The 17,539-nt window shown below is 48.4% G+C and overlaps 1 protein-coding gene across 1 annotated transcript in view; it reads left to right on the top strand.

Moving 5' to 3' along the window:
• Positions 1 to 12,794: 12,794 nt before the first annotated feature.
• The window catches only part of CCDC180 (coiled-coil domain containing 180), a 111,388-nt gene continuing 106,643 nt past the window's right edge, over positions 12,795 to 17,539 (top strand). The window contains exons 1-2 of the mRNA XM_040324450.1: positions 12,795 to 12,886; positions 14,618 to 14,733. Coding sequence (XP_040180384.1) covers positions 14,665 to 14,733 — 69 coding nt within the window. The 5' untranslated portion in view covers positions 12,795 to 12,886; positions 14,618 to 14,664. The remainder of the gene's footprint in view (positions 12,887 to 14,617; positions 14,734 to 17,539) is intronic.

Below are 17,539 nucleotides of genomic sequence, written 5' to 3'. Positions count from 1 at the left end.
AGCCGTCACCAAAAAGGCCTTAAAAATAGACCAACTTTTGAGATTCGATCAACGATCGACCATCAAAAATTTCAACCATTTAACCCAGCTCAAGCACATATCATGTGCTTTGATCAACACAAGATCGGCAGTAAAACACCGATCAGAAATCCACGATTTCTTACTACAAAACGATCTAGACTGCCTCTTTATCACAGAAAGCTGGCTTTCAGACGACTGCAACACCATTCTTGGAGAATTGGTGCCAGAAAATTATCGAATTATAACGGAAAACAGAATAGGGCAAAGAGGAGGAGGCCTGGCGGTGATCCATAAGTTTCATATTGCAATCACTAAGCCGGTCCTTCAAAATCCTCTTCCATTTATGGAAACCCTTACTCTTCAACTTCAAACTAACCCCCAGGAGACTGTTCACATTCTCCTCTGCTACAGGCCACCTGGGCCAAAATCGCAGCTTCTACCATCATTAACGGAGTTCATATCCACTTATACCCTTAACATCAAACATCTTTTGCTGCTCGGGGACTTCAATCTGTGGGCCAACTCCTCACAGGATCCCATTGCGGATGCCTGCATCGATCACCTGGAAGGATTAGGACTACAGCAATTTATATGCGGACCCACGCATGCTTCAGGTCACACACTCGACCTAATTTTCAGACAAAATCTGAAAATAAACATTTTGGGAAATGAACCTTTGCCATGGACAGACCACCATGCAATTCATTTCATAATTTCCAAAATTCCACCAGTTATAAAAGCACCCAAGCCGGTGACAATACACTGGGCTAGATCTCAGAAGAAGCTCCATTCGGAACTCTTCAAATCTACCTTGGGAAACCGAATCGAAACTATTTATCCTCAGTTAACAGCCTCAGATACACTGGATGCCATAAATGCAGCTCTGCTACAATCAGCCGACTTAGTAGCACCGAAACGCAAAGTCCACATCCGGAAAAAAAAGTCCGGCTGGTTCAACAACCAGCAGTCCCTACTGAAGCAAGAGCGCAGAAGGGCGGAAGCCGCCTGGAAAAGAAGCCCTTCAGAAGATAACCTCATCATCTACAAGGCAATAGGCAAAAATCTTCAAAGCCAAGAAACATCATTTTTCTATGAGGATTAACAGCGCCATGAACCGCCCCCGAGAACTCTTCAAGATGGTCACCCAGACCATGAATCCGGGATGTCTTGAAGTCCCCAATTCAGACACCCAAGAGTTCTGTAATGAACTATCGGATTTCTTCATCGACAAAATCGAAAGAATCCGGGTAAGTATTCTGCAAAATAATACCCCCCTCAGCCCCCTCTTCAATCAACTACAAAACACCAACAGAAACCTTCTACAATCAACTAAGTTCACTCTGGAACCCATCTCCATCGATACCACCAAAAATATCATTGGTGCGTTGCGGAACAGCACAGCACCCAATGACATCATTCCCACCAAGCTGCTGAAGGAATGCGCCGACATTCTGGCGCCTTCCATCACACAGCTTATAAATCAGTCATTTAAGGAAGGCATAGTACCATCCCTGCTGAAAGAGGGCACAATCCAGCCCATCTTGAAAAAACCTAACTTGGATCCCAAGGACCCAACTCACCGCCGCCCCATAACAGGCCTAAATATTCTCTCCAAGATAATGGAGAAAATAGTGGTACAACAGCTGCAACAGCATCTGGATACCCACAATCTACTCGATCCATTTCAGGTTTCCGTCCCGGACACGGGACAGAAACGGCCTTACTCAAAATATGGGACGATGCCCTCGAGGCCGCAGACGAGGGAGAATCCTGTCTCCTGGTTCTGCTGGACCTAAGCGCAGCCTTTGACACAGTAGACCACAAAATGTTACTGGTGCGACTGGCCGAGGTAGCCAGAATCGCAGAAGGTGATTTACCATGGTTTTCCTCCTTTCTTGAAAACCGATCACAAACAGTGAAACTGGGATCTTTCACGTCGGAAAAACGCACGGTGCCAGGTGGAGTCCCCCAAGGATCCCCCCTGTCACCGGTACTGTTCAACATCTATCTTCGCCCTCTCTTTGATATTATCAGTAGCCAAGAACTACTTTATCACTCTTATGCAGACGATACGCAACTGTATTTTCGCATTTGCAACAAAAAGGATCATCATCTCAGTTTAGAGAAATGTCTCTCTTCGATAGAAAACTGGATGACTAAGAGTTATCTTAAACTCAACAGTTCCAAAACAGAACTTCTTATGTTTCACGCCAGCCGAAAGAGTCAACTGGCAACAACCTGGATACCGCCGCCCATTCTGGGCCAAATCATCACCCCTAGCTCCAAAGTCAAAAGTCTAGGAGTCATTTTTGACACCTTCATGACAATGGACGCACAAATAGGGTCAGTAGTCAGCGGATCGCACCATTTGTTGCGCCTACTACGCAGACTTATTCCATTTATCCCCAAAGAAGACGTAGCAGTCGTGGTGGGAACAATCGTGAATTCCAGACTGGACTATGCAAATGCCCTTTACCTCGGGCTCCCAAAGTACCAAATCGCTCGTCTGCAAGTCGTACAGAATACGGCCGCCAGACTGGTGACTGGGAAAAAACCCTGGGAATCAATCTCACCTTCGCTGAGAACCCTTCACTGGTTGCCAGTAAAAGACAGAATTGTATTTAAAGCACTCTGCCTGACACATAAGTGCATCCATGGGAAGGCGCCGCAATATCTTTGCGACAAGATAGAACCTCACAATTCTAATCGCGTTCTGCGATCCACTGACCAAAATCTGGTCAAGGTACCAAAAACTAAGTACAAGTCCAAAGGAGAAAGAAGGTTTGCTTTTCAAGGTCCGAGACTATGCAACGCTTTACCAACCAGCGTTTGGTTGGAGGAAAACCACCTGACTTTCAGAAGACAGATTAAAACTCTGCTCTTTTGATGTCATGAGACACGAAACATCAAGCGCCCAGAGGCGATTCAGTTCGCATGTGCCGCGCTATATAAGTTTTTCATTCATTCATTCATTCAAAAGTGTCCGATATGTCTGCCGTAATGTCACGGTCATGATAAATCAGATTGCCGCCATTACTAGTAAAAAAAATGCCATAAATCTATCCTCTATTTTGTAGATGCTATAACTTTTGTGCAAACCAATCAATATACGCTTATTGCGTTTTTTTTTTTTTTTTTACCAAAAATATGTAGAAGAATACATATCGGCCTAAACTGAGTATTTTGTTTTTATTTTTTCTTATTGGGATATTTCTTATAGCAAAAAGTAAAAAATATTGTGTTTTTTTTTGCAAAAAACAAGAACCGCAGAGGTGATCAAATACCACCAAAAGAAAGCTCTATTTGTGGGTAAAAAAATTGGGTACAGTGTTGCATGACCGCGCAATTGTCGGTGAAAATGCCCTGTATTGAAGTGGTTAAAGTTAGAAAACACATGGGGGTCACCAGTTCTCTTGCCAATGGGCTGAGTGGTGGGAGGTAAATGCCTTGTCAAGCATGTGGTACCCAAATGGCTGGTGATCTGCTTGAGTCAAAGTTTGCAAATTGCAACAGTGTGGTCAGCTGCACGTGTTTAAAAAGGCCCAAGCAGCTGAGCTGTGGGAAGCGGACAGAGATAACAGCTCCACAATCTGATGGAATAGGATGGCTGCTCTCTACTCTTCCATGATGGCTGTCTCTGGAGGGCATCCTGCCTTGTTGGGGTTGTGCCTCACCTTCACTTTCCTCCTCTGCTCTATTTGGCACCCATGTCACGTCAGTGACCTCATCATCATCATGACTGGTGCAAACTTGGCAATATGCTGTGGCTGGGTGAACATGACCGCTAATTTGTTGTTTATCAGTGTTCTCCATTCTCTGTAGGCTCATGTTCCTAACTTCCTCAACCTCAGAACCAACATCAGAATCAAGTATTGCCTGTGCATCGTCAAGGTGCAAGTGGCTGACGCTGTGTTCAAATAACTCAGCTGACTCCTCCATGCATGATGCTGGGGATATGACAAGAGTAGCTGTGGAAAAGGAGGCAGAATAAGCCACCCTGGCAGCTGCGATAGACTATGCACCAGTCTCTGCCTGGGTGATAGAAAAGGAGGAGGATGAGGATGGTTTAGTAAGCCAGTCCACCACCTACTTTGCATGTTGTGGCTGGATAGCACGGGCAACATTGCTAAACAGAAAAAATTGTGCCCTGCCTGAGAATGGACCACATCCACCTTTGACTGTGTCACATACTCTGCTGGCCCCCTCACAGTGGCATGGGAATTTCTGCCTCTCCTTGTTGGCCTCCCATAATTGGATGCACTTTGAAAACCACCTGCGGTGAAACAATATTAGAATTGTGGGCCTTCCTGAAAAAGCAGTGGGTCAGAACCCAGGAGACTTTGTTGAAACCTGGCTCAAAAACATATTTCCTCATGTTAATTTCTCCACTGCATTTGTGGTTGAAAGGGCTCATAGGGTGCTTGCACAGCCTCCATTGCCTGGTGCTGCTTCAAGGCCCCTACTTGCAAGAATGCTTAATTGTAAGGACCGAGACTTTATCCTGCAAAAAGCGAGGCAAAAAGGCTAAATACGCTTTGAAAATGTGGCAATATCAATATTCTTTGATTTTTCTGTAGAATTACTTTTTTACCCAATTACCTTTACTGAGGTCAAGAGGAAGATGAGGGAATCTGTGTTTGTGTGCTCTATGGCTTATCCAGCTCATCTTGAGTGATTGATGGAAGCAGGATCCACTTCTTCAACACTCCAGAAGCTGCTCACGCCTGGCTTTCTAAGAAAGGTCACCCTCCGTGACATGTGTCTAAGTGATCCTTTCAGGTTCTGTCTTTAAATTTCCTACTGCTAGTTCCTAAGCAACTGGAAGAGAAGCCAATAGTACTCAGACAAATTCCTAAAAACAGTAGTGAAACAAAAGTGCAGTGCTAATAAATTGTGATCACGAATGGTAAACACAAATGATGAATATACAAAGATGTATATAAATAAAGTCCTGGAAAGCTCTTAATGCTAGGTGAATAGTTGAGACACACCAGTGCATAAATAAATTCACAGTCCAACAAAGGAGTGACAGGTAGATGTAATGACGTGAGGTATACAGTTGCCTGGAGGGATCATCACAAAACATCAACTGGAAAGGAAAGTAAATGGATACTCTTACCGAAAGGTGTGGACTCCACTGTTAGTATTAACAGCAAGTCTAAAGGGCGTGGTGGTCACAGCAGACCTGCATCTCAGCATAGATGGCCCCTCCGGGCGGCGATGGTTGTATGAATCCGATGAGACAAATACCACCGTCTCATTTTATGTATGTACCTAGCTATTGTGTGTCTGGAGGCACAAGAATCTGTCTTCCTGACCTGTTTTGTTTCCTTCACATATCAACGTGTGAAACTTGACCTCCCTTTCACCTGAGGGATTGGAGCAAAACGATTTCTTGGCTTCTGTGGAACTTTGAAGCCACCTTTGGTAAAAAGGCCTGATCCGTCTTAAAGATTAACTGATCATTTTCGGAGTAGACTCACCCAAACTCACGTCTAATCTATATTATCCGGCTCCGCAGGATAGGTAGGGTATCTCAGGCAGCTAAGGTAAAATGGGAACAGGACATAGGACATATAGACGACACTGAGAGATTTTAGAGGGAGTTAAGACACCGTCCCCCAAACTCTTGGATAGATTAACACAATTGTATATAATTCACTGCGCATATCTTACACCCCTGAGACTGGCAAAGTTCCAACCCACAAGAAACCCCATGTGCCCCATGTGTGCTGCAACTACTTTATCATCTGCTGTGGCACTGCCCAGACGTGCAGGCCTACTGGTTACAGGTAACGCAATTCCTCCACGATAACATGGGATCCCCGGTGGGCATGGAACCAAAGTCGTGCCTCCTGGGATTACTGCCAGATGTTGAGGTAGACAAGTATCAGGCTATCTTTATATATGAAACACTATTTCTGGCTAGGAAGGTGGTGGCCAAGGCCTGGATGCATACCAGAGCCCCAACATTAGGGGACTGGAAAAGGGAGGTGAATACCACTCTTCCATATAGAAGGATGATCTATGTCCATAGGGGGCGACCACAGAAATTTTCCAGTGTATGGGATAGGTGGCTGGAAGACGGGGAAACTTGCATGGTCTGAGTTAATACAAGATGGCATTTGTGGGCAGTGTGTGATGATTTTGGGGGGAGGGCAATGTATTCGGGGAGTGGGGGGGGGGAGGATGTTACGTTGTTATATAGGCATAACTCAGAAAAGACTGTACTAATTTCCCTTGGTTTCCCATCTCAGTTTCCGTCTCTTCTCCTTAGTTTTCTTTTTTCTTTGTTTTGTAATGATGTGCCCATGTATGCGAAATCCGGTATGAGCCGGTCGGACGGCCTGAATGTTACAATGTACAAATGCAAAACCCTTATCTAATCTTGGTCGATGTTAATCTATTGCTTTTTATGTTTGCATACCTCTTTTACATCTCAATAAACTTGAATTTTCTGGTTTAAAAAAAAAAAAGATTAACTGACCCGAAAAAAAAAAAAAAAAAAAAAAAGGAGGAGGTCTAATTGATGGTTATCGCCACCAAAAAAATAAGTTTTCAAAAGTAAGTCTTTTTTTAACCACTTCCATACCAGGTACTTACGCAGCTTCCCGCCCAAGCCAATTTTCAGCTTTCAGCACTGTCGCACTTTGAATGGCAATTGCGCGGTCATGCTACACTGTACCCAAACAAAATTGGCGTCCTTTTTTTCCCACAAATAGAGCTTTCTTTTGGTGGTATTCGATCACCTCTGCGATTTTTTTTTTTTGCGCAACAACTAAAAAAAGGCTGAAAATTTGGAAAAAAAATTACGTTTTTATTTTTTTCTGTTAATTTTTTTGTAAATAAGTTTTCTCTTTCAATTACGGGCACTGATATGGCGGCACTAATGGGCACCGATGAGATGGCACTGATGGACATCGATGAGGTAGTACTGACGGGCACAGATGAGGTGGCACTGATTGGCGGCGCTGGTATGCGACACTGATGGGCACACATAGGCGGCACTGATGGGCACACATAGGCGGCACTGATAGGCACACATAGGCGGCACTGATGGGCACACATAGGCGGCACTGATGGGCACACATAGGCGGCACTGATGGGCACTCATGGGCGGCACTGGGCACTCATAGGTGGCACAGATGGGCACTCATGGGCGGCACTGATGGATACTTATGGGTGGCACAGATGGGCACTGATAGGTGGGCACTGGGCATGGATGGGCACTGTGGGGTGGCACTGATGGACACTGGGGTGGCACTGATGGACACTGGGGTGGCGCTGATGGACACTGGGGTGGCGCTGATGGACACTGGGGTGGCAGCACTGATTTTTGCCAGGTTGCCAGTCAGTGCCCATTTGTGGGCACTGACTGGCATCTTTTTTTTTTTCTTTATGCTTTTTTTTTATTTATTTTTTAGACTTTTTTTTTTTTTTTTTTTCTGTCATTTTTTATTTTTTTTGCCCACCCTGGTGCTCCAGGGTGGGCATCCCTGGTGGTCCAGTGTGGCGATCCGAGGGGGGGCTGCGCTGATAAGCAATCAGCGCTAACCCCCCCTGTCAGGAGAGCCGCCGATCGGCTATCCTCTACTCGCGTCTGTCAGACGCGAGTGAGGAAGAGCCATCGACGGCTCTTCCTGTTTACATCGTGATCAGCCGTGGTTGGACACGGCTGATCACGTGGTAAAGAGTCTCCGCCGGAGGCTCTTTACCGAGATCGGAGATGCAGGGTGTCAGACTGACACCCCGCATCACCGATCGCCACGATGCGCGCCCCCACGGGCGCGCGCGGCATGAAATCCTGCAGGACGTTCTAGAACGTCCTGTCAGGATTTCATAACCACTTCCCGGACGTAAATCGGCCATAGGCCGGGCGGGAAGTGGTTAAAGAGCATTCCTTTAGGGGTTCAAAGGGCCCCTCCACCAGGACCTGCAAAACTAAGGGCAGGTCCCACTTCGGGAAAGGTGTCCCCTGAACCGGTCTTTGCCTACCCAGTGCCTTAAAGAATCTCACCACCCAATGGTTGGTGGCAGGTGTTTTTTCCAAAAAGGCACTTAGGGCCGAGAGCGTGCTTAGGGCTAACCCCTTATCTGCTGGTCCACACTGCAGGAATTTTAACACTGCAATGGGGCTGTTCACCTCGAAGGAACTTTCCGCACACCAGAGAAGCACGTGCCTTTTTTTGGAAAATCAGGCATGTGTCCTTTTTCCTGCTATCAAGCAGAGTGGAGACTAACCTGGCCGAGAAGCCTTTAGCTCTTAATAGCCGCTCCTCAGTAACCAGGCCGCAAGGTTCCACCGCTCTACCTGCAGACAAAGAGAGAAGATACTCCTGGTCTGGCAGCATCAAGGGGGGCTCTGTCACTAGCTGTGTCAGCACCGAGAACCAGGGTCTGTGGAGCCAGTAGAATCAGATTTGTACTTTTTGTTTGAAATTTTCTTAGGACTGCCGGCAGCAGGGCTGGCGGAGGGAAGGCATAGCAGTGGGGAAAATGCCAACTTTGTATTAAAGCATCCACCGCTCGGGCGCCTTCTGACCTGACCAGAGAGAAGAACAGCAGTTTTTTTGCGTTCTCCCTCAAGGCGAAAAGGTCCATGCTCGGGGCCCCCTATCTCCTAGTTATCAGCCTAAAGACCTCCTGGTTCAGAACCCAGTTGCTCTTCTTCAGAGTTGTCCTGCTAAGAAAGTCTGCAACTATGTATTTCTCTCCTTTTAGAGGGGGACAGAGCGTTCGGCCCAACCCAGAACTTCTAATGCCAGGGATAACAGGGTTCTGCCCTGCTTGTTGAAGTATGCCACTACCAAGGAGTTGTCCAACCTTAGTTTATTTTGGTGGCCCTGTAGTTCGCTCTGAAAGGCCTTGAGTGCCAAGGATACCGCCATCAACTCTTTCCAGTTCGACGACCTTTGGAGTTCCTCTTTCTTCCAGGAGCCTCGAGTTACCAGGGGTCCCAAGTGTACCCCCCATCCTCTGCCACTTGCGTCCATGGTCACCACTTTGGTAACCAGAATGACCCACAGCTGGCCCTGTGACAAGTTTCCCGTCGCTCTTCACCACCAGACCGACCTCTTTACCTGTGGTGGTACATTTACTAGGGCATCCAACGATGACTGATTGTGGTCCCACACTTTCAAAATTAAGGTCTGTAGGGGACGAAAATGGAGTCCCGCTCACTGTACTGCTGGAATAGCCAATGTTAACAGCACCAGCAACAACATTACCCTCCTTATTGAGACCGGCTGGTTGTCCTGCAGCAATCACATTGCGTTGTCTTATTTCTGCACTTTTTTCTGTGGCAGAAATTTTCTCTGTTGTCTAGAGTCCAACAGATACTGCAGGTATGTAATGCACTGAGAGGGCATAATATGGGACTTTGAGGTTTAACAGCCACCCTAGGCCCCTCAGAAAGTGTTTTGTGAATTCCAGATTACGTGTTAGCTATTCCACAGAAGGCAAAAAGAGTAAATCGTCCAGGTGGGCAATTATTGATATGCCTCTGAGATGTAGAAAGGCCATGGCCTCTGCCATGACCTTCGTAAAAATTTGGGGGGCGAAGAGGATAAGCCAAATGGAAGAGCCTGAAACTGTAAGTGGATTGCTTCTTCCTCAGCCCTTATCACCAGACGCAGGGACTTCTGAAACCTTTATGCGATCAGGATATCCAGATAGACCTCAGAGATGCCTATAGAAGCCATCTAACTGTTTGGGGGCTGTAGTGCTCTGACCAAAAAAAGAGTCCATACGGAACCTTTGGTAGACCACGACTGGTTCAGGGGTTTTAGGTTTACAATAAGCTTGTATTTCCCTGAGTGCCTCCCCAGCACAAACACGTGGGTTTAAAACCCCTGCCCCATTTCATTCGCTGGGACCCAGCATACTACATTTTGGCTTTCCAACTCTCTCAACAACTCCAAAAGAGCCTCAGACTTTTCCGCACACCTAGTGAGTTCCGTGGCCAGTCTACGTGGGGAAGATCGTAAGAACTCTATGCGGTATCCCCTCCTTACAATCCCCAGAATAAATTAGCTGGAGGAGAACACTTCCCACTGTGGGAGGAAGGCCCACAATCTTCCCCCCACCTTGGCCGGACTGTCCTTGGGCTTTGCAGGGCTGTTCAGGAGGGCGAATATGAAACCCCCTTTTTTGTCAGGGCTGGGGAGGTTTGCATTTAACCAGCGATGTCTTCTTATCTGCGGTGTAGTCTAATACAGCTTCTAGACCAGGACCGAAGAGTAGGTCCCATCAGCTGGATGCCACATAACTTGACTTTTTTTTTTTTTTCATAATTTGACATAACTTGACTTTGAAGGCATTGTCCCCTTGCCGAATCATAAGCAGCATGTGGAAGGAGGATAATAACGTCTCCTTCGAGGTTCCAGCCTCCACGTGCGCCTGTATCTAGGAAAGCCAATTTTCCAGGTTACGGGCCTCTACATCACCACCATTGCTGGCTTCAGATTTCCCACGGATGATTCCCAAGATTTTTTCAACAGGAAATCCATCCTTTTATCCATAACGTCTGAGAGGGCCCCCATGTCCTCAAAGGTCAAGTCGGTGGGTCCGGACACTTGGGAAAAAGCTGCGTCCACCTTTGGATTCTTATTCCATACAAACACAGAATCTTCCGAAAAAGGAAACCTTCTCTTTAGTGCCCTAGAGAAGAAAGGTTTCCTTTCTGGATCCAGCAACTATTTTTTGACTGCCTCCACCAAGACGTCATGGACAGGGAAACATTTTCTTTTCTGTTTGCCCATGCCCTGAGACATCAGATCATGGAGCGTCAAAAGTTTTTTTATCTACCTGTATTCCCAGAGTGGTGTGGATCACTCCTAGGTCTTCTACCTCCTCTAGGGAGAGTTTGTACCTCAAAGGCCTACTGGGCTCCCCGTCCAGTCCTTCCCTCTCTGACTTTGCTTGGAGTCTGAGGCTGCACTGTCCAGTTGCTCCCCTGTCTCCTCCCTGGAGACTCCAGGGGTCCCTTCCTCTCTGGCAGGGATGACCGGTAGTGCTGAAGTTTGCATCCTGCTGTGCTGGCAGAGGAGCTGTGACCGACGAAGGGCCCGATAAGGATTGCGGCACCTGCAACCCTTTAAAAAGCTTTTTAAATGTTTGAATGGTAGAGGAAAGTTCCTTCACTGAGGCTGCCAATTTGCACTCCTGCTCTGAGGCTCATTCTCTAACTAGCGCATCTATACATTCTTTAAATAATACGTTAGACCAACTGTCCCCTGAAGTAGGCCTTCAGGAGGGACATTTCCTCTTAGAGCTATGGTAGGACTTAGATTTCTCAGTGGCTTTACCCTAAAATACATAATCACATAGAGGGTACCGTTAACAACCGCTGGGATGCTGACCCCCTCCGCCAGTCTCAAGAACATCAGCAGGGAACACACCTAGGGTCTTCCCATGGCCCTGAGCCTCCCCCTCCTCTGAGCAACCAGAGGGAACCCCCCCATGCTAGGAGCCATGCAGTGGGGAGAGGTAAAGGTAAGGGGGAATTCCCTGACCTTTCTAATGGCTGGAGCTGACATCACTGTGGCCAGTCTGGGCTGGTTCCGCTTCCGGCATGCCCGCATTGGGGGAACCTAGGAGCTTGCTGCTGTCTGTACAGCGACTTTGTTAGTTCCAGCCTCTGCATGGCCTGCTTTCAGCGCCTGCGGCCGGAAGCCACGGATCTAGGGGAAGTGCCCACCCCCGTTCAGTTGCGGCCGTACTACTGTGTACCTGCCAGTGGGCCCCCAAATTGTCTGCCCGCACTCAGGAGAAGATAGGGTGGCATTTCAGATGGTTGCAGTCAGGTAAGCCACCGCTCCTGGTCCAGGAGACCCCCGCCTCCCTTACAGGACCACTGGCTGCCTTAAGCCTCCCTGGCTATCCGACCACGGTCCCTTGCAGTGTCTTCCACCAGAGGAAACACTAATAACTGAAGGGCTGGCAGGAGAAGCTGGAATTTTAAAGATGGCTGGCACAGTGTTTCCTGTGGAAGGGAGGAGCCGGGGTCTCTTATGGTGGCTGTCCTGAGTGTCGGTTCACACTTGTGCGAGTTGATACCAAATGCGATGCGTTAAACAAAAACTAGATTTGCATGTCATCCAAAAAGTAATTGTTTTCAATGAGGGTCGTTCACACCTATGCGTTGCGACTCCTCTCCAAATGCGATGCAATGAAAAAAAGGGTCTTGTGCGAGTTTAGAGCGTTGCGTTGCGAATTTAGTCTCCATAGACATGAACGTAAATCGTTCTGGAATCGCATTTGATGGTTCACATATGTGCGAATTCCACCACACTATTCTCCACAAAAAAACAGGAAGTAGAAATTTGTGATGCTCCTGTAATTTGTAATTGAACTCACCTGTATCAATTAATTTCACTTTTTTTTCCTGCCTAGGGCCCTCTTTTTATCTCGCACACTGGCCCACTGATTTCACAAGCTTCTGGGTCCAGACATTATTCAAGGAAACATGACAACTCCGACCCCTAATGTGGATTCAGGTGTCAGGACAGGCTCTCTAGACCAGCACTGCTCCACTCCTGGGGTGCACACCTCCCTCCACCCTCAACATGAACTTCTATAAAGTAAAGAAATGGTCACTACGCTCCGAGTCCACTCAGCAGCGGCGGGAGCGCGCGCTACACAATGCCACAACATCAATATGCATGTGCGAGGCGCGCCCTCTGCTGCTCACATGAGGGATCTACAGTCATTGCTGCTCTCACGTTTTCTACCATGGAATACGGGAACGCTCGCGAGATGTGTCTGGTTGCCTGGAAACGGAGGAAGCCGAAGAGGACGCATAGGAGTCAACAGCACCCGGGAGACCATCCTGTGCCAGGCTGGAGAATGTGCGGCCAGGACTCGGGTGAGACATGGCAGGGGCCAGGACACTCATATAACACACACACACTATAGTATACTATGTATATATTGTAGTGTACAGAAGACCTGGACTTAGTAGGGGGAGAGTAAGGTTTCCTTTATGGTTGTCACAGTTATCATCCTGTTCCGCCGCACCTGATCTCCCTGTATAGAAGCCCCCCCCCCCTTTATTACATAGTGATCATCCTGTCCTTACCCCCCCCCCCCACCTGATCTCCCTGTATAGAAGCCCCCCCCCCTTTATTACATAGTGATCATCCTGTCCTTACCCCCCCCCCCCCACCTGATCTTCCTGTATAGAAGCCCCCCCCCTTTATTACATAGTGATCATCCTGTCCTTACCCCCCCCCACCTGATCTCCCTGTATAGAAGCCCCCCCCCCCATTTTACTACACAGTGATCATCCTGTCCTTACCCCCCCCCACCTGATCTCCCTGTATAAAAGCCCCCCCCTTTATCACATAGTGATCGTCCTGCCCTTACCACCACCCCCCCTGCACCTTATCTCCCTGTATGGTAGGCCCCCCCCCCTTTATTACACAGTGACTATTCTGTCCTTAACAACCCCCCCCCCCCCCGCACCTGATCTCTCTGTATAGAAGCCCCCCATTTTACTACACAGTGATCATCCTGGCCTTACCACCCCCCCCCCCCCCCCCCGGCACCTGATCTCCCTGTATAGAAGCCCCCCCCCCTTTATTTCACAGTGATTATCCTGTCCTTACCAAACCCCCCCCGCACCAGATCCCCCTGCATAGAAGCCCCCCCCCCCCCAATTTTACTACACAGTAACCCCCCCCCCCCGGCACCTAATCTCCCTGTATAGAAGCCCCCCCCCCCTTTATTTCACAGTTATTATACTGTCCTCACCAAACACCCCCTGCACCAGATCCCCCTGTATAGAAGACCGCCCCACCCAATTTTACTACACAGTGATCATCTTGGGCTAGATTCAGATAGATTAGCGGATCGTCATTGATTTCGACATGAACGTAAATTACGTTCATCCGTATTCGCGACCGACTTAAGCAAACAACGTAAAAAATTCAAAATTCGACCCGGGAACGACGGCCATACTTAACATAGGATACGCTGCATATAGCAGGGGTAACTATCCGCCGGAAAAAGCCGAACGCAAACGGCGTAAAAAAATAAAACGCCGGGCGGTCGTTCGTTTCTGAATCGGCAGAACTCCTCATTTGCATATTCCTCCCATACAAAAAAAGGAAACGCCACCTAGAGGCCGGCCTGGAATTGCAGCCTAAGATCCGACGGTGTAAGTCACTTACACCTGTCGGATCTTAGGGAGATCTATGCGGAACCTGATTCTATGAATCAGGCGCATAGATACGATGGACGGAACTCAGAGATACGACTGCGTATCAGGAGATACGCCGTCGTATCTCTATCTGAATCCGGCCCTTGTCCTTACCACCCCGCACCTGATCTCCCTGTATAGGCCCCTTTATTACACAGTGATTATCCTGTCCTTACTACCCTGCCCCCCCCCCCCCCCCCCCGCACGCACACACCTGATCTCCCTGTATAGACAGGTCACCCTCTCTCTTTATTACACAGTGATCATCCTTTCCTTACCACCCCCACACCTGATCTCCCTGTATAGTAACCCCCCCCCCCCCCCCCCCCCATTTATTACACAGTGATCATCCTGCCCCAGTTATATAAAAAGTAAATATATCTTGTGATTTTACAGCTGGTGTAGGTTAACAAATTTCTGGTGTGCGTCTAATACCTGGAGAAATGGCTCTTGTTGGAGAAGTGCATGTGGTGCCCAGCGGTAAAGTCTACAGACAGATCTTCGATGCAGAGGTAGGTAACAAATTGGAGAGTCTTCAGTTAGAAGAAATGTTATGTGTTATGCTAATAGTGAGATGACAGATAAGATAGTTTACAACTGTCAATTCAACAAATTTATTCAAGAATTCCTCATTTATGCTGAAACTCTAGTGAGTTTATATTAAATCCCATCTGAACTGTTGGATTAAAAGTCCAGCCTGAACCCATTCAGCTTGGCTTCTCTAATGGGTCACAGGAGTGCAATTAGTTTTGCAGTCCTGTGACCGGTTTTCAGCGGAGAGCGGTCTGAAATCTGCTGATGTCATCAAGATTAGTCCAGACACCACGTCATCCCGACTTCGGAAGTCTGGATCCGCCGGGTGCCTGGACTGATGGCAGTCTCAGCGATCCACTTGGAGCCTAAGACGACCGATCCCGCCCCTCCACAGCACTGTGCTCCAGTGAGTGCGGAGGAGCAGAGCAGGAGAGCTGCTGATTAACAGGCAGCAGCTCTCTGCTCGGGGATCTGTGCGAACCGAGCCATCAGCGATGTTCGGTGGCTCAGTTCTCAGTAAAGAGGCGGCTGGGGGAACTTCGGTCCGATGCTACATCCACCTAGGTAAGTATGATTAAAAAAAATCCCATACTTCTCTTTTAAATCAGCCAAATACACTCCAGGTGCATAAAAACAAAAGTTGTGCAAAGTCTCATAGTTGGTTTTCTTTAGAAAGCAGCCACAGCTTGGGTAGAAAAGTCTGTCCTCTGCCAGCATGCTGCAGAAAATGCCCTTGATCTCCCAGAGGTTTGACTTACCCCCTGTTGAGTGAAAGCTAGAGCTGGCCAATAAGCAGAGAGTATGAACTTTGCTGATTGCAGAGCTATACATGCGATTCAGCAGGGGAGTATGATGGACCTTTGCAGAGAGACTGCTGCTTTCACACAAAAGAGAAGGCTCCTTCTCTCCAGCATGATGGCAGGGGACAGGCTTTTCAAATAAGACTGTAGCTGCTTTTTAAAGAAAACAAACTACCTTTTTTTTAATGGCTGCGCCTGCAATACATTTACCGAAATAAGGCCCCTTTCACACTGCCCCACTGTCCCCGCAGTGCAGGTGCAGCACAGTTTACCTGCGTTTTTTGTGCAGGACACCCTCATTTTTTAATAGACTTACATTAGATCTGGCATTTTTGGACCGCTTTCAGTATGGGTGTTCTACTTTTGAAGGGCCTCCGCTCGGGGGCCACTGTGTTGTTCCAGCCTTCTCGTCCACATCAGCGGCGCTCGGCGCCATGCTGGAAAGCGCCGCCGCCATTTTCCTGTGGCTGCGCTGCAGCTGTTGTAATGCACCCGTGGCCATTTTGTTGTGGCCGCGCTGTGGCGCAGATAGTTACAGTGGGCGGCCATTTTCTAGAAGCTTGCGCTCTTTTTACCTGAGGCGGCCGGCGGCCATCTTTGTGTGTTTTTTTTGTGCTGAAGTGGCTTTCTGAATGGTGCGAATGGCGCTGTTCACCTCACAGACACCTCAGACACTGTTTAGTGTGGGAGAGCAGACCGCGGAGCTGAGCAATTGCCCTGTCAGGGTGGTGAATCCCCTGGGTAACCCCTGGTCAGTAGCAGCATGGGTCTTTTTTGTTGTGTACCTTGTACCTTGACTTAGTCCTTGAGGCTTGTCAAGTGAGCTGGTCAGCATGGCGTCAGAAGCTGGCGTTTCTTCCCCACACATTTCGGTGGTAGCATCCGGGGCCCCTGCACCTGCGGTTCATGGGTACACTTTGTTGGCGGTCCTGGAATCATTTGTTGCCAGGGTTGAAGTGGTGTGCGAGCGTAAGGGGGGTAAAAGACTCAGACTTGGGCCTGGCTGTGGCATAGGACCCCTGTTCTGATGGGTCAGAGACTAATGACCAGGACTATTCGGACAGTGAGGAGGACTCCATGTCTTGGTCAACACAGGACAAGGCACTTGTTGGAGCACTTATCACCGCAGTGCGGGAAACCCTCAAGCTAGAGGATACTGCTGAGGCATCTGCTGAGGTGTCGGTCCCTTTTGGGTCCAATAAACCGGCTAGCACTGCTAAAGTTTTTCCTTATGTGACTTATGTTGACAAGTTCATAGACAAGGAATGGGAACGGCCGCAGAGGTCCTTTTCGGTCCCAAAATGCATGGCGGTCCGTTACCCTTTTGAGGAGAGCCTTCTGAAAAATTTGGCATCTCCCCCGGTTGTGGACCCCCCGGTATCTATGTTGAATAAGGTGACCATGTTTCCGGTAGAGAGGACCCCTGCTTTTAAGGACCCTGCAGATCGGAGGCCCAAAGCAGTGGGCTGGTCTATTTTTGCCATGCTGGCATCAGCATTGCGGCCTATTTTGGCTGCGGTATTGGTGTCACAGACACTTGCTGAATGGACAAAATTGTTACACTGGGAATTGGAGGAGCATTACGCTCCCCCTGGCTGTGTGGAACTGGCCGACCAGTTGGTGCATCCAGGGCTGCCTGGATGCAGCTCCCTTGATTTATAGAGCCTCAGTATCTGCAGTGGTACTGCGACGCCTGATTTGGCTAAAATGCTGGTCTGCGGACCAGACTTTCCAAGAAGGCTCTGGCGGACTTGCCCTTCAAGGGAGGGAGGCTTTTTGGAGCCTCACTGGATGACATTATTAAGGATGTCACTGGGGGTAAGAGCATGCTCCTCCCTCAGTCCAGAAAAAGGAAGGAGCCACGCCGTAGGCCAGGGCCCTCCTTTTCCACGCAAAGGCTGTATTTTCTTCGGTCAGGGTCCCTGGGTTCGCAATCCAAAAAAGCCTGCGAGCAAATCTGATACTGCATGAAGGTTTGCCCCCT

This window comes from Rana temporaria, chromosome 9 (assembly GCF_905171775.1).
Source record: "Rana temporaria chromosome 9, aRanTem1.1, whole genome shotgun sequence".
NCBI lineage: Eukaryota > Metazoa > Chordata > Amphibia > Anura > Ranidae > Rana > Rana temporaria.
Note: the sequence above shows the minus strand (reverse complement) of the source record. Positions and strands in the feature narration are given on the sequence as shown.